This window comes from Saimiri boliviensis, chromosome 11 (assembly GCF_048565385.1).
Source record: "Saimiri boliviensis isolate mSaiBol1 chromosome 11, mSaiBol1.pri, whole genome shotgun sequence".
Taxonomy (NCBI): domain Eukaryota; kingdom Metazoa; phylum Chordata; class Mammalia; order Primates; family Cebidae; genus Saimiri; species Saimiri boliviensis.
In genome coordinates this window covers 10,711,668-10,735,586 of record NC_133459.1, presented here as the reverse complement: position 1 = coordinate 10,735,586, position 23,919 = coordinate 10,711,668, and the positions used below count along the sequence as shown (strand labels likewise).

Below are 23,919 nucleotides of genomic sequence, written 5' to 3'. Positions count from 1 at the left end.
TGGGTGCTCCCTATAATGAATGGACCGTGGCTTACAGTGGATCTTGGTTTACTGGTCCACATTCCCTATAATGAATGGACCATGGCTTACTGGTCCATATTCCCTACAGTAAATGGACCATGGCTTACTGGTCTGTGCTCTCTATAATAAATGGACCATGACTTACTGGTCCGTCTCCTGACAGCGAGCCTGTTTCCAGTTTCTCACAACTGCTGCTGCTCGGCAGCGCCCTTCCCCACAGCAGCCTGCCTTCCAGGCCCAGAGGCCCATGCCCCTTCTTTTGGGGCTCTTGTCCCTGTCTGCCATCCTCCAGGTGGGAAGACGCCTAGGTCGAGAGAGCAGCTTCCAAAGGTCACCACTGCAGCCCCCAGCCCGCTCGGCACCAGGCAGGTACTGAACCTCTTTTGATTGACAGACGGACACAAGTGAATGATGGGGGCTGTGCACTAGGCCTTGACCCTGTGCCAGGGACAAGCCAGGATGGTCTGGGAAAGTCCTGGCCCTTGGGGTCCAGGGGGCAGAAGTGCAAGCTGTGGAGAGCCAGACCTGTCAGTGGGGAAGGCCTGGGCCCTGGGGAGGTTCTGGATGAGTCAGTCCAAGTCAGCTGTGACCAGACACACGGGCTGCCAGGAAGAGGTCGCCCCGCCGCCTAACCCAGCGTCATCACTGGCGCGAGGAGCAGGTCCACTAACGACTTCGCCATCACTTAGGGAGCCCTCCTCATGCCAGGCACTTTACACCTGGAGCAGGCACCCACCCTTTCTAGAAGACACTGAAGGCACGCAGCTAGTAAGGGGCAGAGCAGGATTCAAACCGGTGCTTGGGTCATCTGGTTCAGAGAAATGGATGCCACACACCACACCCACCAGTGTCTCTCTGCTGTGGCCTCTGCTAGGCCAGAGACAGGCAGAAGCCCAGCTCAGCCAACGAACACGCCCATTTCCTCCTGCCACGACAGAATGGGGTGGCCCAGGGCAGGTTCCACCTGGGAATTGGCAGGAGAAATCTTCCCAGGAACAAGGCCAGGCCCCACCCCAGCCAAGAGACTGAAAGTGGCTCAAAACACAGCCCATCTACAGAACTCCCCAAACTTTAATGCTGTGGCTCCGAAAAGGGAGGCTGGAGGCTGCGGTGTGTCAGTGTTGCGGATGCCTCTGCCCTCCAGCCCTGTATAGCTAGGAACCACGTGGCCAGGCAGTGAGAAGCACAGGACCTCACTCCCACGCCAGACTGCTCCTGGGGCTGAGCAGACCTGAAGCTCTCAGGGCTTCCCCCAAAGCCCGACAAACAGGCGTCACCAGGACTTAAAGGCCTGAGCCTGCTACGGTCAGGCAGGACTTGGCTGGGGGCCTCCGTGGTGCCACGATGGGGTAGGAGGTGAAGAAAGATCTTCATTCCAGCCCGGGAACCAGCGGGTGCCCTGAAGGGAGGGAGGCCTCAAGGAGTTTGGGACAGGAGTGTGTGTGGCACTGGGTGGCCCATGGGGGTTCCTGGCCTCTCAGGGCACTTGGTTCAGGTAACCTGTGAGCTAGAGACACATTCCATCTTAGGTCCCAGAGATGGAGGTCAGGAGCATCCCTGGAACCTGGAGTGGGGCCAGGTGCAGCGTGGCTGGCTTCAGTACCCTCGGGCATCTTGACCCCTGCCCTCTGGGACTGCAAAGGGATCTGCGGGTGCCTCTGGTGAATCAATCGTCTGGTAGGCACTACGGTCCTGAGAAGATCCAAGGAAACCTGGGTGGCAGGGGACATGATGGGAAAGAAAAGTGAATGGGGAGAACTCGAGACGTTCTGCTGAGTCCGACGCAAGATCCACCCCTGCCACCCTGGGGCGGGGCATCCTGACACCACCAGAGACAGAGGCAGCAGCCCCAGGCACTAGGCTTTTAGCGTGTATCATTCATTCAATCCTCCCGTACTCCTGTGCAGCGGGTATCACCCCCACTTTACACATGAGGAAACTGTGGGTCAAAGAGATGAACTGACTTGCTGGGATCACACAGCTCGAAGCGATGATGCTGGGACCCGCACCTAGGCAGCCAAGCTCAAAGCCAGGCTCCAGGCCACTGTGCCATGGGGTGGTGCCTCAGGCAGCACGTGCTTAGGAACCTGGGCAGAGGGACACCAGCCCTGGGCCCATGCGCTCCTCTGCAGCTCCCCTCTCCAGTTCCCCTCTCAGGCAGGACGACACCACATTCCTATATCCAGACGGCCTCGGAGGCTGGGGCTGAGTCCAAGGCAGGACGGTAGGCTCCAAGCACCTCACACTCCTCACGCTCATCCCCTCCTCTGTACATTCATCCTGGGACCTTGAGCATGTCCCAAGGGCTGTGGGCCTCAGTTTTCTCATCTGTCCAATGGGAGATACATTCTGGTGCCGCTTCCCTGGGGGCAGCCCCAGGCCATTCTTACCCTCGACCAGCTGGTGGCAGTCACAGGCCACCTGGGGCCTCTCTTCTCAGGAGTGAAAGGTAGAAGGCCACACCCCACCACCTCCCTCCACTCCTCTCAAAGAGAAAGGAGAGACAGAGGCGTCAGAGAGCAGGCAAACAGCTCAGCCACCAGCAGAAGGGGTACAGGAGTTCAGAGAGAGCGTGGGAGAGGGCGGGGTGGGCGGGGCTGGTGGGTAGGGAGAGTGCCCACAGTTCAGGGCCATCTTCGCTGAGGCTCCCACAGCCTACGCTAGAGCAGGCTCTCCTTGGCTACCTAGCACAATCTCTGCCGCAGGAGAGGAAAGACCCCACATGGCAGGAAATGGGGTTCCAGTGTCAGGGCCCGGTGGGAACGGAGAGGAGACCTGTAGGTGCCCGAGACAGCCCAGGGCTACCCCTGGGAACTAAATGGCACCCCCAGCTGTGCCTGTGCTCTAGGCTGAGAGAACGGCCCAGCCTTAGCTTCACAGCAGGGGAAAGTCACAGCAGACCAGGACAGCCAGGGGACCCCTGGGCTCCTGCAGCAGAGACCAGGAGCTTGGGCTCATCCAGCCTGGTACAGAGTGCCCATGCCATGCTCTCCCTGCACCTTGATCGCTGGCCCCATGGGGCAAGGCCGGCTCACTGGGGGAGAGGCTGGGGCCCAGGCAAGGGAGAGATGGCAGTGGTGGGGAGCTGGCCGGAGGTGGTGGACCTCACCAGTGTGGACCAGGAGCTCACCCCCACGCTCCCGGTACATGTGGTAGACGAAGCAGCAGGAGAGCGGCTTGAGCAGCAAGCTGAGGATGGCCATGCCTGCGCCAAAGCGGACCGTGTCCGTGAGGTTTCCCGGCGGGTAGAAGATGCTGATGTGCACGATGTCCAGGAAGATAGTGGCCAACAAGCCACACAGAAACTGCAAGACACATTCACTGATGAGCACCAGAGCCCTGCCACGCCCCGTGGCTCCCCACCATGTACCAGACGGGAAGCTGTCTCACGCCCTACTGTGTCCTCGGGGATTGCTGGAAAACTGAGCGAGCAAGCAAGCAAGCAGGCAGGACCCGTGGGGGAGCCCCTGGCTGAGACTGCAGTCTGGGGGCAGGAACACAGAGGGTCCAGGTCTCGGTTCCACAGAGCCTCCCTCCCCACCCATTTTCCATCACCTCCAAGACCATGATGGGCATAGGACTTGGCTCTAGAACCTCCATAAAGAAAGGTTCCTTGGAGTTCACCCAGTCCGTCTCCAACACAAAGAAAATCCCTTCTCAGGGCCAGGCACGGTGGCTCATGCCTGTAATCCCAGCACTTTGGGAGGCTGAGGCAGGTGGATCATGAGGTCAGGAGTTCGAGACCAGCCTGGCCAATAAGGTGAAACCCCATCTCTACTAAAAATACAAAAAAATTAGCCGCACATGATGGCACAAGCCTGTAGTCTCAGCTGCTTGGGAGGCTGAGGCAGGAGAATTGCTTGAACCTGGCAGACGAAGGTTGCAGTGAGCTGAGATCGCACCACTGCACTCTAGCCTAAGCGACAGAGCGAGTCTCCGTCTCAAAAAAAAAAAAGAAAAAGAAAATCCCTTTTCATTCCTCAGTCACCCCAAGCCCTGGCCAAAGCTTGAAGAGCCAGTGTGGGGGCACACGCTGCCCCACAGGGCTTGGTGGGTGCTGAGAAGCTTCCCCTGTGGGAGGTTTCGGTCAGCCTGGGTCATCTCTCCTTCCTAAAGTAGTGGTGTGCCCCCTTGGCCGGGTCTCCCAGCCAGGTCCCCTCCCCTAAAAGGGAGCCCCAGAGGCAGGTTACAGGGGATGCTCCATTTTTCTTGCAGAGTGGCCAATCTGGGGCACTGGTGGGACCCGCCCCATGGCTTTCTTGGGGGAGATAATGGCAGACCTGGGCTTCTCTAAGCCAGGCAAGAAGAGCAGCATGCTGGCTCCCGAAGACAGGCATGGGCTGACGCCCAGGAGGCTGAAGAACAAGGCTTTAGACCAGGCGTCCCCAAACTACGGCCCGCGGGCCGCATGCGGCCCCCTGAGGCCATTTATCTGGCCCCCTGCCACACTTCAGGAAGGGGCACCTCTTTCATTGGTGGTCGGTGAGAGGAGCACTGTATGTGGTGGCCCTCCAACGGCCTGAGGGACAGTGAACTGGTCCCCTGTGTAAAAAGTTTGGGGACACCTGCTTTAGACAATGGGCAGTGGTGGCCCCAGGAAGAGAGGGAAGATTGGACGGGACAGGGAGGCACAGCCAGGCTGTGTCTCGCCCTGTGCTGCGGCCCCCACCCTGCCGCCTCTACCCCACCCCGGCTCACCATGCTTATGGCGTCAATGGAGTCCCGCTGAGCCACAGCCCACACGCCCAAGGCCAGGATGGTGAAGTTGGCCCAGGCATAGGAGCCCGAGAACACGATGCAGCCCCTGTTGGAAGAGGCAGCTCAGTCCCGTCAGGCGGCCACCGACCCGCAGGTCACCTCCCTCCTGCGCCGGGGGTCTCAGGGCCTCCTCCCATAACAGACCTTAGTCTTTGAGGCCACCTGGCTGTGCGCCAGCAAATCCCATGGGCTCGTCTCCCACCCAGACCCTGGATCTGGCTGTGTCCCTACCGGTCCCAAGCACCTCCCTCTCCTGCCAGATAACAGCCTCCTGACTGCCACTCTGTTCTCTAAATAGCAACCGGTAGTGTATTCAGATGCTGTCGCTCCTCTGCTAAACATCCTCCAACAGTTTTCCATCCCATTTGGAATAAAATGCAGACTCTTCACCAGGGCTTAAGGGGCCCGTGGGACCCCGGACACAGCCCTGCCCTCCCTGACCTCCCAGCCACAGCCCTGTGCAGTGGGTGCCCTCTACCCTGACACTTGGCCCCCGTTTGTCATTGAGTGGCAGCTCGAATGTTCACTCTGAGACTCCTTCCCTCGCCCACCAATGCTAAGTAGGACCTCGTCACTTTCCTAACACAAGGCCCACCCTATTCTACCTTTTAGGGTATTGCTACTAACTGACATTGTTGACCGATTTGTTCGCTTTTCAATCCAATCAAAATCATAGTGAACACAGAGCACTTGCTAGTACCTGGTATGGTTCTACTATTTTTCTTTTTTTTTTTTTGACAAGAGTTTTGCCCACTGCACAGGGCTGTGGTTGGGAGGTCAGGGAGGGCGGGGCTGTGTCCGGGGTCCCACGGGCCCCTTAAGCCCTGGTGAAGAGTCTGCATTTTATTCCAAATGTCAGCCAGGCTGGAGTGCCGTGGCAAGATCTCGGCTCACTACAACGTTGCTCTGCCTCCCAGGGTCAAGCGATTCTTCTGTCTCAGCCTCCTGAGTAGCTAGGATTAGAGGCGTACACCACCACGCCAGCTAATTGTTGTATTTTTAGTAGAAGACGGGGTTTCACCATCTTGACCAGGATGATCTCGAACTTCTGACCTCGTGATCACCCGCCTCGCCCTCCCAAAGTGCTGGGATGACAGGTGTGAGCCACTGTGCCCGGCTGGTTCTAACTGCTTTAAATTAACTCATTTATGTGCATTTATGTTAACAACCCTAGGCAGGAAGTATTATTGTTATCCTCACTTTATAGATGAGGAAACTGAGGCACACAGAGGTTAAGTAACTTGCCCAAGCTCACATGGCTGCTGAGCAGTGAGGCTGGAATTTGGAGTCTGGCTGGGGAGGCCATGCTCTTGTCACCCTGCTATGCTGCAAAGAAGACCAAGAAGGACAGAAACTGAGTCTACCTCGTTTATTACCAAACCCACTGGGCCTTGCCTGCCCCTCCATGCAGCGACCACTTCCTAGATTTATATAACATTCACTGAAGGGCAACATGCAGAAGACATGTGCAAGGCAGGTTTTTAGTGTCACTGGATTCAATAGGTCTTTGAATAAACCATCTTATCTTTTGCTTTTAAGAAAGCAGGTTCAGGCCGGGCGCGGTGGCTCAAGCTTGTAATCCCAGCACTTTGGGAGGCCGAGGCGGGTGGATCACAAGGTCAAGAGATCAAGACCATCCTGGTCAACATGGTGAACCCCCGTCTCTACTATAAATACAAAAAAAAATTAGCTGGGCATGGTGGCACGTGCCTGTAATCCCAGCTACTCAGGAGGCTGAGGCAGGAGAATTGCCTGAACCCAGGAGGCGGAGGTTGCGGTGAGCCGAGATCGCGCCATTGCACTCCAGCCTGGGTAACAAGAGCGAAACTCTGTCTCAAAAAAAAAAAAAAAGAAAGCAGGTTCACGTGCTAGACCAGGTGTCCCCAAACTACGGCCCATGGGCCGCATGCAGCCCCCTGAGGCCTTTTATCCGGCCCCCCACCACACTTCAGGAAGGGGCACCTCTTTCACTGGTGGTCAGTGAGAGGGGCACAGTATGTGGCGGCCCTCCAACGGTCTGAGGGACAGTGAACTGGCCCCCTGTGTAAAAAGTCTGGGGACGCCTGTTAGACTGTAGGAAAACATTAAAAAAAAAAAAAAAAAAAAGAGGCTGGGTGCGGTGGCTCACACCTATAATCCCAGCACTTTGGGAGGCCGAGGCGGGTGGATCACGAGGTCAAGAGATCGAGACCATCCTGGTCAACATGGTGAAACCCCATCTCTACTAAAAATACAAAAAAAATAGCTGGGCATGGTGGCACGTGCCTGTAATCCCAGCTACTCAGGAGGCTGAGGCAGGAGAATTGCTTGAACCCAGGAGGCGGAGGTTGCGGTAAGCCGAGATCGCGCCATTGCACTCCAGCCTGGGTAACAAGAGCGAAACTCCGTCTCAAAAAAAAAAAAAAGGAAAGAAAGAAAGAAAGAAAGAAAGAAAGAAAGCAGGTGCTGTTAGGCATGGTGGCTCATGCCTGTAATTCCAGCACTGTGGGAGGCCGAGGTGGGTGGATCACCTGAGGTCAGGTGTTTGAGACCAGCCTGGCCAGCATGGTAAAACCCTGTCTGTACTAAAAATACAAAAATTAGTTGAGCATGGTGGCGCATGCCTGTAGTCCCAGCTACTCAGTAGGCTCAGGCAGGAGAATCACTTGAACCCAGGAGGCGGAGGTTGCAGTGAGCCGAGATTGTGCCACTATGCTCCAGCCTGGGCGACAGAGCCAGACTCCGTCTCAAAAAAAAAAAAAAAAAAAAAGATAAATAAAAAGAAAGCAGGTGCTTGGGTCTCAACCCAGAATCGCCAACTCAGAATCTTGGGGAGTGTGACTAAGAAATCTGTATTTTTGCCCTGCTTCTCAAGGTCGTGAACCACGATGGCTACTGTTCATATTACTCACAACTATTGCGCTGGGCACTTCCAGGTTTGCAAGGTGCACACATGAGCTCAATGGCTTCCAGTCTTGGTTTGGCAGAGAAATCTTTCCAGAAGCTCAACAAATAAAAGAGATGGTAGGCTGGGCGTGGTGGCTCAGGCCTGTAATCCCAGCACCTTGGGAGGCCGAGGCGGGTGGATCACGAGGTCAAGAGATCGAGACTATCCTGGCCAAAATGGTGAAACTCTGTCTCTACTAAAATATAAAAATTAGCTGGGTGTGGTGGTGCTTGCCTACAGTCCCAGCTACTTGGGTGGCTGAGGTAGAAGAATCGCTTGAACCTAGGAGGTGGACGTTGCAGTGAGCTGAGATTGTGCTACTGCACTCCAGGCTGGGCAACAGAGCAAGACTCCATCTCAAAAAAAAATAAAATAAAAAAAAGAGATGGTAAAGGTGAAAATCAAACCTGCAACACTGAGGCCTCGCTGTGGGGCAGGCCCTGGGAGCTCCGATGGGCCCTTCTACTTCTTCCTCCCAGTTCCTGGAGGTGTGCCGGCCTTATGCCCATTATACAGATGGAAATCAAGACCCCGAGAGGCAGAGTTGCTTGGCCCAGAGTGACCTGGCTAAAACGTGGCAGAACCAGAAGCCAATCCAACTGACACAGACCCAGAGACCGCAGGAGACATGCAGAAACCCACAGAGTCACTTACCAGACTGTCAGCAGCCAGTGACCCAGGAGAATCACCTGTGGCACAACAAGTGGGGGAGAGGTCTGTGAACGTGACCATCACAGGCGCAGGAAAGCTTCGGGGCAGAAAACACAGGAGGCCCCCCCAACCTGGCACCTCTGAGGGCCTCAGAAATGTCTATTGAAATACATGCCACCAACTCCAGGAGTGAAGGAGGAGGAAGAAGGGAGTCCAGGCCAGGGAGGTGCCGCTTCATGCCTTCACCCCTCCCATGGGGCAGCTGGCACCTACACCCCTTCTAAGCATCAGAAGCACATGAACCAGAGCAACTCCATCTTGAATAAGAGCTGGGTAAAACAAGGTTGAAACGTAGTGGGCTGCATTCCCAGGTTAGGCATTCTAAGTCACAGGATGAGATAGGAGGTCAGCACAAGGTACAGGTCATAAAGACCCTGCTGATAGGCCGGGCGCGGTGGCTCAAGCCTGTAATCCCAGCACTTTGGGAGGCCGAGGCGGGTGGATCACGAGGTCAAGAGATCGAGACCATCCTGGTCAACATGGTGAAACCTCGTCTCTACTAAAAATACAAAAATTAGCTGGGCATGGTGGCGCACGCCTGTAGTCCCAGCTACTCAGGAGGCTGAGGCAGGAGAATTGCCTGAACCCAGGAGGTGGAGGTTGCGGTGAGCTGAGATCGTGCCATTGCACTCCAGCCTGGGTAACAAGAGCGAAACTCCGTCTCAAAAAAAAAAAAAAAAAAAAAAAAAAAGACCCTGCTGATAAAACAGGATACAGTAAAGAAGCCAGCCAAAACCCACCAAAACCAAGATGGCCACGAGAGCTACCTCTGGTCATCCTCACTGCTACATCCCACCAGCGCCATGACAGTTTACAAATGCCATGGCAACGTCAGGAAGTCACCCTACATGGTCTGAAAAGGGGAGGCATGAATAATCCACCCTTTGTCTAGCATATCATCAAGAAATAACCATAGGCTGGGCGCGGTGGCTCACGCCTGTAATCCCAGCACTTTGGGAGGCCAGGGCGGGTGGATCATGAGGTGAGGAGATCGAGACCATCCTGGCTAATGCAGTGAAATCCCTTCTCTACTAAAAATACAAAAATCAGCCAGGTGTGGTGGCACCCTCCTGTAGTCCCAGCTACTTTGGAGGCTGAGGCAGGAGAATTGCTTGAACCCAGGAGGCAGAGGTTGCAGTGAGCCAAGATCTCGCCATTGCGCGACAGAGTGAGACTCTGTCTCAAAAAAAAAAAAAAAAAAGGAAAAAAAGGATTAACTATAAAAATGGGCAACCAGCAGCCCTCAGAGCTGCTCTGTCGGTGGAGCAGCCGTTCTTTTATTCCTTTACTTTCTTTCTTCTTTTTTTTTGAGACGGAGTTTCGCTCGTGTTACCCAGGCTGGAGTGCAATGGCGCGATCTCGGCTCACCGCAACCTCCGCCTCCTGGGTTCAGGCAATTCTCCTGCCTCAGCCTCCTGAGTAGCTGGGATTACAGGCATGCGCCACCATGCCCAGCTAATTTTTTGTATTTTTAGTAGAGACGAGGTTTCACCATGTTGACCAGGATAGTCTCGATCTCTTGACCTCGTGATCTACCTGCCTTGGCCTCCCAGAGTGCTGGGATTACAGGCTTGAGCTACTACGCCTAGCCTCCTTTACTTTCTTAATAAACTTGCTTCCACTTTACCCTACGGACTCGCCCTGAATTCTTTCTTGTTCGAGATCCAAGACCTCTCTCTGAGGGTCTGGATCGGGACCCCTTTGCAGAACGCAGGGAATCTGCTCTGCCACCAGAAGAGGCCTGGATGGGAAGCGGAGTGGGTGGGTGGGGGACTCACTGGGGATGATTTCTTGGGACACTAGAGCTAGGGCACTGCGGGGGCAGGGGGGAAAGCAGGTGTTGTGACTAGAGAGAGAAGGCAAAGGGAGGGTAGCTGGGGACAGGTAGGGGGGCCTGAGGGCCTCAGGAAGGAGAGTGGGCTTCATGCCAAGTGCAAAGAGGAAAGCCATTGACACTTTCCTACAGGGTGATAGCTCGGTGTGCCTTATGTTAAGGAAAAATAACAACAAAATCCCTCTGGCTATTTTTCTGGATTTCTGCAATCATCTACTTCTTAAAAATTCTGAGACATGGTCTTGCTCCGTGGCTCAGGCTGAAATGCAGTGGCGCCATCACAGCTCACTGCAGCCTTGAACTCCTGGGCTTGTCATCCTCCCGCTTCAGCCTCCCCACTAGCTGAGACTGCAGGTGCACACCACCACACCCAGATAATTTTTGTTTTTTGTAGAGATGAGGTCTCCCTATGTTAACCAGGCAAGTCTCAAATTCCTCGGCTCAAGCAATCCACTGACCTTGGTCTCCCAAAGTGCTGCAATTACAGGCAGGAGGTACTGCACCTGCTACAATATTTTACCATTTTTAATGCCCTCTTTATCCTTAAAATAACAGCCTCCTCTCCTGGACCTGGTCTCTACTGCGGGACATCAAAAAGGCCCTGACTGGAAAGCACACAGAACAAAGGGCAGACGGGCCAGGCATGTTGGCTCACGCCTATAATCCCAGCACTTTGGGAAGCCAAAGCAGGTGGATCACTTGGGGTCAGGAGTTCAAGACCAGCTTAGCCAATACGGTGAAACCCTGTCTCTACTAAAAATACAAAAATTAGCTGGGCGTGATGGTGGGTGCCTGTAGTTGCATCTACTTGGGAAGCTGAGGTAGGAAAATTGTTTGAACCTGGGAGGTGGAGGTTGCAGTGAGCCCAGATGGCACCACTACACTCCAGCCTGGGTGACAACGTGAGACTCTGTCTTAAAAAAAAAAAAAAAAAAAAAAAAAAAGGCCGGGCGCGGTGGCTCAAGCCTGTAATCCCAGCACTTTGGGAGGCCGAGGCGGGTGGATCACGAGGTCGAGAGATCGAGACCATCCTGGTCAACATGGTGAAACCCCGTCTCTACTAAAAATACAAAAATTAGCTGGGCATGGTGGCACATGCCTGTAATCCCAGCTACTCAGGAGGCTGAGGCAGGAGAATTGCCTGAACCCAGGAGGCGGAGGTTGCGGTGAGCCGAGATCGCGCCATTGCACTCCAACCTGGGTATCAAGAGCGAAACTCCGTCTCGAGAAAAAAAAAAAAAAGGACAGCTGCCTCAAGATGGCAGGCGGCTACATCGAGAGCATCCAAAGGGAAGGGACCCTGGCTGAATACAAAGTATGAGCTGGGCTTGGCCAAGCAAAGGTGGGGCCAAGCCCCAGGCCCTGAGTGGGTGATGGTGGGCATGGAGATGGCTAAGGTGGGGGTGAGGTGGCACAGAGACTTTGGGAGGCTGGGAACTCCAAATTGGAAGCTTCAACGGGACCTGGTGGTCAATGAGGGCCCTCAAGGTTTATTCAAAGGATCGAGGGTTCAGGCTGGGAGGGAGATGCCACATGCCTGGGGCAGAGGCAGCGTGCTGGCGCCGACATGGGCAAGGTTTGCAAAGAAGGCCTGGGTTTCTGGCCTGGGTGGAAAGGCAGGAGGCGACCTCACCACCTGCAAAAAAGAACACTGAGCCGGGCGTGGTGACTCGTGTCTGTAATCCCAACACTTTAGGAAGTTGAGGGGGGAGACTGCTTGAGCCCAGGAGGTCGAGAACAACCTGGCCAACAAAGTAAGATCCCATCTCTACAAAAAATAAAAAAATTAGCCAGGCGTGGTGGAGTGCGCCTATAGTCCCAGCTACTTGGGGTGCTCAGGTGGGAGAATCAGTTGAGCCTGAGAGGTCAAGTATGCAGTGAGCTGAGATGCCACTGCACTGTAGCCTGGGGGACAGAGCAAGATCCTGTAAAAAAGACAGAGGGGGTGGAGGTGGAGTGAGAGGTGGGAGGAGAGGGGGGAAAGAAAGGGGGGGGAGAGAGTGGGAGAGGGAGGGAGGAGAGAGAGGGAGGGGGGAGAGAGAGGGAGAAAGAAGTGGGAAGAGGAGGGGAGAGAGAGGGAGGGGGGAGAGAGAGGGAGGGGGGAGAGAGGGAGGGGAGAGAGAGAGGGAGAGGGAGAGGGGGAAGAGAGAGAGGGAGAGAGAGAGGGAGGGGGGAGAGAGAGGGAGTGGGGAGAGAGAGGGAGAGGGAGAGGGGGGAAGAGAGAGAGGGAGAGAGAGAGAGAAGGAAGGAAGGGAGGGAGGAAAAAAGGAAGAAAGAGGAAGGGAAGGGGAGGGGAGAGGAGGGAAAGGGAGGGCAAGAAGGGGAGGGGATAGGAAGGGCAGGGGAGGGCAGGGGAGGGCAGGGGAGGGCAGGGGAGGGGAGGGGAGTGGAGAGAGAAGGCAAGGGGAAGAGAGAGGAGAGGAAGGGACAGAGAAGGGGAGGGGAGGGGAGGGAAGAACTCTGGCAGAGGAGGAAAAAGCATTTCTAGAAGAGTTACTCTTGACTACACACCAACTATGTGCCAGGCCCTATGCCAAACGTCTCACATGACCTTATCCGGACTTCACAACAGCCTCTGGAACAGATACTATTATCCTCATTTCACAGATGAGAAAACAAGGCTCAGAAATAAATTATGTTGATCAAGATTCCACAGATAGCAAGTGGCAAAACAAATTAAATTTCAAACCCGCCTCCAAAATCAGTGCCCCCAACCTCCCCGCTGGGTGCACGGGCCTTCAGCTGGGAACTGTTTGGGCTTGTGAGAAATGTCCACACGTGGGGCCAGATGAAATCCAGAGCTGGCGGCTGAAATGCTTTACCTTTACCTCCAGGGCCCAGGACCAGAGTGAACCACAAGGCTCTGTGGCCCAAACGAAATTCCTCTCCCAGCTCCAGAGGACTAAGAAAATAATTCTGTAAGGACCGATGCACCCAACTTGAAGAAGATCTCACGCCGGGCATAGAATCACTTGAGCCTGGGAGGTCAAGTATGCAGTGAGCCCAAAAGAAATTCCTCTCCCAGCTCCAGAAGACTAGGAAAATTATTCTGTAAGAACAGATGCACCCAACTTTAAGATCTCACGCCGAGCGCGGTGGCTGATGCCTGTAATCCCAGCACTTTGGGAGGTTCAGGTGGGTGGATCATGAAGTCAGGAGTTCCAGACCAGCCTGGCCAGCAGGACAAAACCCCATCTCTACTAAAAATACAAAAAATTAGCAGGGCATGGTGGTGCACGCCTGTAATCCCAGCTACTTGGGAGGCTGAGGCAGAATTGCCTGAACCCAGGAGGCAGAGGTTGCAGTGAGCCGAGATCATGCCACTGCACTCCAGCCTGGGCGATAGAGTGAAACTCTGTCTCAAAAAAAATGAGATCTCAAGACTCTGATCTGACCAGGCCAAGTCTGTGTGTTACAGAAGGCTAGCTCTAGAAGAAATCTTCGCCATCACCTCACCTACCTTCATCTACTATTGAGCACTTCCTATGTGCTGGGTGCCATTCCAAGTGCTTTCTGTATACAAACGAACTAAATCCTTACAATCCTCTGAGGTCCTATTAACCCCATTTTACTGCTGAGAATCTGAGGCTCAGAAGGAAGGGATGCAAGGCCACAGAGCAGGCCAGTGGCGGAGCCAGGATTCAGATCCAGGCTGTGTTGTCCAGCCATTAGGCCTCTCCCCATTACAAAGAGGGGAAACTGAGGCAGGGGAGATGTCATCTTCCATGGATTTCATTTCCCAAGGGCCTGAAGTCATCAAATGGTGCTAAGTTTCTTAAACATTGACAATGTCACCCAGCATCACTGGCACCTGATTTTCCACCACCCTGGGGAGTCAGGGGTATGCAGAGCAGATTCGGAGCTGCATTCTCAAGACTGATGTTGCTAACTAGATACTCAGCTCTAGGAATGGGGGTGCAGTAAACCCTCATCCTGAAGGAAAGCTATAGCAAAGGAAAGCGTACCTGACTGAACGGCAGGGAGGCTGGGAGGGTGGCGGGGCTCAGGGGCTTCTCTGAGGAAGGGATGGGGGAGGCAGAGGGGAAAGAGGAGCATTTAGAGCAGGAGGGACGGCACCCACTCTGTGGTAGAAGTGGGGCATGGAACATTCTGGAAACTGAACAGAAGCCAGTGTGGCTGGAGTGGAAGGCAAGGGGAGTGGAGGAGGGAGGGACAGGAAGTTGGGGGTGGGCAGGGCTGGGCATGAGGACAATTCTGATCTTTATCTTCAGAGCTAACACTGTCCCCTCTGTCTGATAGTCAACCCTGGACCACAGACAGGAAGGAACTCGCTGAGAGCCACACCGCGAAGTGTACCACAGTGGTCCCAACATCCAGCTTTTAGACCTGAAGACAGCAAGGAAGGAGACAGAGGGTAGGCAGCTCCCATCACCCCTTTCCTCCCCAAAATCAACACCTAACCCTTCCCACTCTGGGCCTATTTTAGAAATGATCTTCATTTTCAATGCTCTGGCTCCTACAGCTAGATTGTACACACAGTAGGTCTTTAATAAATGGGCCCTGCAGAGCCCTGGATTATTCCAAAGAGAATGGCATGAAAAGCTGAGTCCCAAGGGGCCACTGATCCACAGGGTACCCCAAGGGTCATGCTTGTAACCTGTAAGATAAAGCCTTCTAGCGCTGTAAGATAAAGCCTTCTAGAGCACCCAGCTGGGCCCACACCCCGGCCATCTCTGCTAGGGAAGAAAACAATATAACCTGGAATACTGCAGATCCTTAGACCACACACAGCCCCCTCTGCGTGACTTCACTTTGGTTTTATAAATATTAAGAAAGGTCAGGCCTGGTGGCTCATGCCCATAATCCCAGCACTTTGGGAGGCTGAGGCAGGTGGAGGTCCGGAGTTTACGATCAGCCTGGCCAACATGACAAAACCCATCTCTACTAAAAATACAAAAAAAAGTTAGCTGGGCATGGTGGTGTGCACCTGTAGTCCCAGCTTCTTGGGAGGCTGAGGCAGGAGAATCACTCGAACCCGGGAGGTGGAGGTTGCAGTGAGCCGAGATCACACCATTGCACTCCACTCCAGCTTGGGTAACAAGAGTGAAACTCCGTCTCAAAAAAAAAAAAAAAAAAAGAAAGAAAAGAAAGAAAGTTAGCACCATCTGATTGCTTCTCTTAAGCCCCTGGGAAAAGAAATGTACAGAAGCCTAAGCCTCCCCTGCCTCAGTTTCTTCATCTTTGTAACAGGAGGACACCCAGAGAAGCCTTAGTGTGCAGGAAGGCTCCAGGAAGAAACTGAGCCAAACCAGCCTGGCAGCCCAGCGAAGCAGGGCCCAGTAACTGTCAGGACAAAAGCACTGTCTGCTGCCCCTGAGGGAGCTTCCTGGTAGCCAAAGAGACAAGGATTCTGAGGTACTGCCTGAAAGAGGAGCTGGAAGCAGGTGAGGGGCCTAAGCAAAATGGAAGGCAGTGCCAGGACCATTACCAGCTGCGTAGGAAGGACGAGCTCCTGGACCCTCACTACAGTGCTCCATCCAGGGGAGGGTCGCCAGCTCTTTCCCAGACAGGTGTCAATGGGCCAAGGCAGCAGGAGGTCCCAGGATGCTGTTAGGAATAGGAGAGGCGGGTGCTGGTCCAGGCGCCAAGGACTCAGCCTCTTTCTCTGCGAAATGGAGGCAGTACCCATTTGTCCCACGGGGGTGGCTCAACCATCAGAGACAGGCATCTATCTGGATAGTCACTACATATCCGCTTACTAACCGTAAATACCTATGTGGGACAGGGATCCTGTATCGTAAACAGCAGTCATTTCTGCTACTGACAAGCACTTGCCTGCCCTGCGTCTACACTGCACGTAACTCAGGTCACCTGAGTAACTGTATAGGTTAGAACTGAGGCTCTGAGAGATGAAGTAAATTGGCCCAATTCATAAAGCATTTAACAACAGAGCCCAGACGCAAAGTCAGAATTGATCTATCCAGCCAGTTTTTGTTTGTTTGTTTCATGAGACAGAATCTTGCTCCGTCACCCAGGCTGGAGTGCCATGGCATGATCTCGGCTCACTGCGACCTCTGCTTCCTGGGCTCAAGTGATCCTTGGCGCCTCAGCCTCCTGAGTAGCTAGGACTCCAGGCGAGCACCACCACATCTGGCTAATTTTTGTATTTTTAGTAGAAATGGGGTTTCATTATGTTGGCCAGGCTGGTCTTGAACTCCTGACCTCAAGTGATCCACCTGCTTTGGCCTCCTAAAATGCTGGGATTATAGGCTTGAGCCACCACACCTGGCCCAGGCTGAATTTTTAACCCTAATTCTACATTACCTCCTGGACCGTGGGATCTATCAGCCTAGGAGGTAGGGACTGTATTGATCTTCTTTTTACAATGAAAAAGCAGATACTGAGAGAGGTTCAGAAACCTACTCAAGGACACACAGAAACCCACTCAAGGCCTTGAATGCAGACCTGCCTGCCCCAAAAGCCTGTGCTCTTTCTACTGTGCTATACTGTCAGGATTTAGGAGAGCCAGAGAGGGCGGATGGAAATGAGGAAGTCTAACTTGGAGAAGAAAAGGCTGAAGAGACACCAACAGGCTAGGCACACCAAGACCTGAACCCTTTGTTTGCCACTAGAGAACCCACGGCAGGGTAGGACTTCCCAGAAATGGAATATACTACCAGTCCTGTGCCAACACTTGGTGGCCTGTTACATGTGCTAGTGAGATCTCCCAGCGTGGCCGGGGCCCAGGGACACCAGTCAGGGCTGCCACAGATGGGAGGCAGAGTCGTGTAGCAGTTAACTTCACGGGTACTGGAGGCAAACAGGTGGATTTGACTGGCTCCATGACTTTAGAACCTAGCGACCTTAGGCCGGGCGTAGCGGCTCATGCCTGTAATCCCAGCACTTTGGGAGGCCCAGGCAGGTGGAACACGAGGTTAGGAGTTCGACACCAGCCTGGCCAACATGGTGACACCCCATCTCTACTGAGGATAAAAAAATTAGCTGGGCATGGTAACATGAGCCTGTAACCCCAGTTACTCAGGAGGCTGAGGCAGGAGAATCACTTGAACCGGGGAGGCAGAGGTTGCAGTGAGCCGAGATCATGCCATTGCACCCCAGTGTGGGCGACAGGGCAAGATTCCATCTCAAAAAAAAAAAAAAGAACCTAGTGACCTTGGGCAAATCACCTAACTTTCGGAAGAGCTGTTCGCTCTTCTGTACAGTAGGGTAATAATGCCTGGTTCAGTGTTGCTGTGTGGATCCAGTGGTGCAGGGAGGTGGAGAGGCGTGGGAGGCACTCAACACAGTGCCTGCCAGGAAGTCACCTCCATCCCGGCAGTCCTCATTCCCCAGTGCTCAACTACCTCCTAGACCACTGGATCCTCCTCTCAAGGTCCTCTTCTCACAAGACCTCTGAAGCCAAGTCCAGTCGTTTCTAAGCTCATCACAATGCCATTCTTGCCGCTCAGGACCTGGCTTCAGGGGCTGCCCTCTGAGCAAAGGGCCTGGGGCAGCTGTTTCTTCTCAGCTGGCACCAGTGCCCACTCTGGCTGAGCTGGGCAGAAGCAGGCATGCAGCCATTAACTGAGGAATATACAAAATGACAGAGTGGGAGGGAGCGCAGGCCGTGGGGAGCAGTGCCCCAGCTCCTGAAGGGCTCTGATCTCAGAACATCCCCTAAGGGCCTGCAAGCAAGGAGTCAACAGCTGCCCTCCACAGTGTGGCCAGATTCAGCAAACAAAAATACAGAACACCAGGCTGGGCGAGGTGTGGCTTACACCTGTAATCCTAGCACTTTGGGAGGCCAGGTGGGCAGATGATGAGGTCAGGAGTTTGAAACCAGCCTCACCAACATGGTGAAATCCCACCTCTACTAAAAATACAAAAATTAGCTGAGCATGGTGGCATGTGCCTGTAGTCCCAGCTACTCAGGAGGCTGAGGCAGAAGAATTGCTTGAACCTGGGAGGCGGAGGCTGTAGTGAGCTGAGATCGCACCACTGCACTCCAGCCTGGGTGACAGAGCGAGACTCCGTCTCAAAAAAAAATAACAGAACACCCAGTTAATTTCCAATATCAGATCATGAATAATTTGTTAATATGTCCCACATATTGCCTGAGACATACTCATATTAAAAATCTGATTGTTGTTGATCTGAAATTCAAGTTCACCTGGTCACGTATAGGAGATTCTATACATGACCTGGCGACCCTGATCCCTCAGGGCCTCCCAGCACTTAGTTGTCTCTGACTGGTAGCAGCCAAGACCCTTGGAGACAGGAGGTCTTATGTGCCAAGTCAAGGGAAGAACCAGCCTTTTCATCCTGGATACAGAAAGCAAGCATAGCTCACACCTGTGGATGCTCTTAGCCTGTCAGGCCCAAAAAGTTGTTCAAAAAAAATCTCAGGGGCCGGGCACGGTGGCTTAAGCCTGTAATCCCAGCACTTTGGGAGGCTGAGGCGGGTGGATCACGAGGTCAAGAGATCGAGACCATCCTGGTCAACATGGTGAAACCCCGTCTCTACTAAAAATACAAAAAATTAGCTGGGCATGGTGGTGTGTGCCTGTCATCCCAGCCACTCAGGAGGCTGAGGCAGGAGAATTGCCTGAACCCAGGAGGCGGAGGTTGCGGTGAGCCAAGATCGCACCATTGCACTCCAGCCTGGGTAACAAGAGTGAAACTCCGCCTCAAAAAAAAAAAAAAAAAAAAAAAAAAATCTCAGAGAGACTAAGCCCTCCCAAAGGACACAAACAGCTGAGGTCAAAGTCAGCCCTGAGTAAGCTGGTACCCCAGAAATGACCTGGCCCTGGAGTCTGATCCCTGTGAGTTCAAATACGGACACTGCCACTTACTCCCTGTGGGACCTTGGCAACTTACCCAGTCTGAGCTGAAGTTTGCTCATCTGTAAAAAGATGACCGTATCAGCTTTCTCATAAGGTTACCTCGATTAAACAAATAACCTGGCACACCACAGACACCCATAAGTGAGAGCTCTCTCTCTCCCACCGCCCTCACCTGATCCTCTCTTAGCAATTATTTTAAGCACATCCCTAATCAGAGAAAAGGCAGTTGGTGTTAACCCCACCTTGCCTGGGATACAATGAGTACTGATACCAACAAATCTCAGTTGCTGTCATGTAAATTTCTTCCCCGCTGAACATTCCACGCAAACCCATTCCCTTGCTCCAGCCATCTCTCCCCTCCACTGTTGATGGGACGCTTCAGGAAGGTTTGCTGAAGCAAGTATGTTTAAGAAAGGAAATGTACCTGGCATGGTGGCTCAGGCCTGTAATCCCAGCACTGTGGGAGGCTGAGGCAGGTGGATCACCTGAGGTCAGGAGTTCGAGACCAGCCTGGCCAAAATGACAAAACCCCATCTCTACTAAAAATACAAAAATTAGCCGGGCATGGTAGTGGGCACCTGTAATCCCAGCTACTTGGGAGGCTGAGTCAGGAGAATCGCTTGAACCTGGGAGGCGAAGGCTGCAGTGAGCTGAGATCACACCATTGCACTCCAGCCTGGGCAACAACAGTGAAACTCAGTCTCAAAAAAAAAAAAAGAAGGGAAATGTGTCCATGGCAAGTCATAGCACAGATGTAATAATAAACGTGTATTAAGTCACTGTTTTGTAACCATCTATCTCTCAGGTTCTTTTAGTCACAGACACCAACAGGGTGCTAAATGCGTTGTCACTCATGAGTAAGAGGACATTCCTGGATATTGCCTCAAAGGAGGCTGCACTAAGACCCAAAATGGCCGGTTTGGCTCAAGGTCCACACCTTCCTGACCAGAGTTAAAGCCCCTAGCCCCGGTAATGCAAACAGAGCCCAGACACGGGGGTGGTGGGGCTGGACGGGGAGAAAAAGAAGAACAGCCGCTGGCACCCAGACCCGGCTGAGCTCAGGGCTCGGGAAATGAAGACACCCCAGGAAGCCCTGCAGAGTTTTCCCAAGTGCACAAAGTTGGGGTTTTCTGCTTTTAAGTAATTTCTGTTGGAGTTCGTGCTTCTTGATTATGAAGTAAGGGCGCTGGATGTGTAAACTTTATAAACGAATTGTTTGGGAATATTTGATTTCCTTAACCCGATTTAGCATAGGAGGAGGCTGCCGGGACCCGGGGATAGGCCCTGCCCCTGCCCCCGCGCCGGGGAGGTGAGCCGCCTCCAAGCCCCTCCCGCGAGCCTTCCTCCTCCTCCTCCAGGGGAATTCTGGGCGTGTGGGCCACAGCACGTGGGACCGGCCCTGCCCGCTGAAGGGTCGGAGTCCGGGAGGGGACAGCCCTAGCCCTGCCCTGCCACGCCACCTCCAACGGCCCCTCTGCGTAGCCCTGCTGGCCTGTGCCTGGATCCTTCTTCCTGCTGTGGCTTGCCTGCCCACCTCCTTCTCTCCTGGGGTCTGTACCTTCCCTTTCTCCCTCCCATCCCTCGGTCCTCCCACCTTCCTGGAAAATGCAAATGCCGCCCCCCACCGCAAAGGGGACCCCGCCCCACCCGTCGCCACCTTCAGGTTCACCGCAGGCAGCTCCATCCGGACCCAGGCCGAGGGCACCTGCGCGGCAGCAGCTGGGGCTCCTGGGCTCCGAACTCGGGGAACAAACTTCCCCGACCCCGCCCCGCCCTTTGCGGAGACTCCAACCCCGGCACAGCTCCGGACCACGTGAGGCGGGCTCGGGCGGGCCACGTGACCGCCGCCAGTTGCCTGGAGACGGCGTCGGCGGCGCGCGCCTTCCCCCAGGCTCCAGGCTCCAGGCTCCCGCCGCCGCGCAGGCAGTAACCTGGAGGCCGCTGGCCAAAGTTGGAGTTTCTGTCGCGCAGGGTGTTTACTGCCTGGCAAATATCTCAGGAGGCCGGCTGATGGGACTGGTGCAGTCAGGACAACCGGGGGACCGTCCAGGCGCGAAGTGCTGATGTGGCAACAGCTTGTGCCTCACCCTTGGGGGCACCCTCCTCCCCACTTCCCTGTGTAAATGGGTCATTTAGGATACCAACCTCCTGTGATCCTTGTGAGGATTAAATGCGCTAACCGCTGTTGTTAAAGAAGACATTTTGGGACAACTGTTAAACCAGTACTGTTGAAGACTTGCTGTAGGGTGTAGCAGGGAGATCCCGTAAGCGCAGAGGCGGGAGCAAAAGGCCTCAGCCTATTTCTATATAAATAATGAAGAAAAAAGCAACTAGAAATATAACCCTAGTAGTTATTAGTTATTCATCTGTGATCTTAGTTATTCATAGGTGATCTTAATTCTTTTACTAATGCCTCTCAGGTCGGAAGTGTGAACCCGGGGTGATGGTGTGAAATGAATGACGCGAAGGCAAGATGCTCTAAGCCCTCTGTCACGCCCGCTGGGAAAGCGCCTGCTGTTTAGCCAGCTAGGGAAAGAGATGTCCAAAATGGCCGAGACATCTCCTTCTTGGGGAAGTTTGGAGAAAACTCAGCTTCTCCAAGCTCTTGCGGTAGGCCTGACGGCTGTCAGGGACACCGGCAGACATCCGGGGGCTTAACTGTCTCTGTGTGGTGCTGTGCTTCAGTGGTCACGTTCCATGGCTACTCTCACGTTCTACTTCTGCACCTGGTTCCTTTTTTCTTAGAAAAGATAATCAGTCATAGTAATATAAGTCTTAATGTTTTACTTCTTTCTTGATAAGTATGGAAAAGGCGCTGATGCATTATGCTCCTTACTTCACTTCGTGTGCCAGAAATTCCTGAGCCCGCCCGGCGCGGTGGCTCAAGCCTGTAATCCCAGCACTTTGAGAGGCCGAGGCGGGTGGATTACCAGGTTGAGAGATCGAGACCATCCTGGTTAACATGGTGAAACCCCGTCTCTACTAAAAATACAAAAAAATTAACTGGGCATGGTGGCGCGTGCCTGTAATCCCAGCTACTCAGGAGGCTGAGGCAGGAGAATTGCTTGAAACCAGGAGGCGGAGGTTGCAGTGAGCCGAGATCACGCCATTGCACTCCAGCCTGGGTAACAAGAGCAAAACTCCGTCTCAAAAAAAAAAAAAAAGAAAAGAAATTCCTGAGCCCATACCTGAATGACACGTGATGTACTTGACCCTATCACTGCCATGCCCTATCCACCCTGTCCCCAGTCTCCGACCACCAAGACCACGCCCTACCTACCCTGCCCCCAGATTTGCAACTCAATAAAAGTGAGAGCATCCTGGCATACGGGGCCACTTGTGGTCTCTGAGGGGTAGCAGCGTATCCCTGGGCTCAAACTCTCCTTTCTCTCGCGGCGGATCCCTGGGCCCAAACTCTCCTTTCTCTATCTCTGTGTCTTGTGTCTTTTATTTCTACAATTTCTTGTCTTCGCACCAGCTGGGAGCGGCTCACAGAACCCTGTAGGGCTGGACCCTACAGTAGGGTTATTGCCATGGGGTGAGGGTTTGGGCCCAACTCGGAATACAACAAGGACCAAGGTTGGATTTGTTAAATCAAAGAGCAGAGTGAGGGAGCCAGGGGGTGGAAGATTCCTAGGGGGATACATCAAGGATCCGGGAGTTCTCCCTAACTTAGCAGGACTCTTGCCGAAACTGGTTCATGCAGGCTCAGGCCCAGCAAGGACAGGCAGACACAGAAGTTCAAGGTCGAGGGCTAGTCAAGGGGAGGACTCAGAGGAGTGCAAAAATGGTTTGGTCTAGGAGAGAACAGTGCCTGGCGAGTAGTAAATGGGCAGGACACACAAGCTTTTGTTGCTATTATCAACACACAAGGAGGCTGGGCAAAGTAGCTCAAGCCTGTTATCCCAGCACTTTGAGAAGCCAAGGAAGCTGGATCACCTGAGCTGGGGAGTTCGAGCCAGCCTGGCCAACATGGTGAAATCCTGTCTCTACTAAAAATACAAAAATTAGCAGGGCATGGTGGCGCATGCCTGCAGTCCCAGCTACTCAGGAGGCTGAGGCACGACAATGGCTTGAACTAGGAGGCTGCAGTGAGCTGAGATCATGCCATTGCACTCTAGCCTGGGTGATAGAGTGAGACCTTGGCTCAAAAAAAAAAAAAAAAAAAAAAAAAAAAAAAAAAAACAACCTGAGAAGCCAAATTGATAGGAGCCCACTTTAATCAACATACCAAAAGTTTTAGAAAACTCTAGCTGAAAAACTATAAGAAATTCCTCCCCTAATTGTGCATGAGGAAAGAAAGGGCTATCTCCTGCCTCACCTAGCCCTTCTCTTAAAGATTGTTGCACTGGGCGCCGTGGCTCAAGCCTGTAATCCCAGCACTTTGGGAGGCCGAGGCGGGTGGATCACGAGGTCAAGAGATCGAGACCATCCTGGTCAACATATTGAAACCTCATCTCTACTAAAAATACAAAAAATTAGCTGGGCATGGTGGCGCATGCCTGTAATCCCAGCTACTCAGGAGGCTGAGGCAGGAGAATTGCCTGAGCCCAGGAGGTAGAGGTTGCAGTGAGCCGAGATCGCGCCATTGCACTCCAGCCTGGGTAACGAGCGAAACTCTGTCTCAAAAAAAAAAAAAAAAAAAAAAAAAAAAAGATTGTTGACCACCACACCCCCAACCACACCCCAACAAGAACATTAATCCGCCCTACCTCCAGGCCCTTCCCAACATCACCTTTCCTTTAGAGAACATCAGCTTCTGTTAGTATCACCTGGGTATGGACACCTTCAGGGTACACCTGAGTGCTCGGTCTTGCTCCTAGGATGGGGGAAACCAGGTGGGAACCCACAAAACTGCCTGGGTG

General features: G+C 53.5%; 1 protein-coding gene across 2 annotated transcripts; it reads right to left on the bottom strand.

Moving 5' to 3' along the window:
- Positions 1-1,074: 1,074 nt before the first annotated feature.
- AGTRAP (angiotensin II receptor associated protein) lies at positions 1,075-20,877 on the bottom strand. 2 transcript variants are annotated; one of them, XM_039474454.2, is made up of 5 exons: positions 20,712-20,877; positions 8,360-8,394; positions 4,720-4,825; positions 3,152-3,326; positions 1,075-1,733 (listed from the first exon to the last, which is right to left on the bottom strand). In XM_039474454.2, the coding sequence occupies exons 1-5, from the start codon at positions 20,736-20,738 to the stop codon at positions 1,618-1,620; spliced, it is 459 nt and encodes a 152-aa protein (XP_039330388.1). In that variant the 5' UTR covers positions 20,739-20,877; the 3' UTR covers positions 1,075-1,617. The 2 variants fall into 2 exon arrangements, with proteins under 2 accessions (XP_039330388.1, XP_039330387.1); XM_039474453.2 differs by having other exon boundaries at positions 3,131-3,326; positions 20,712-20,872.
- Between the last annotated feature and the right edge of the window lie 3,042 nt (positions 20,878-23,919).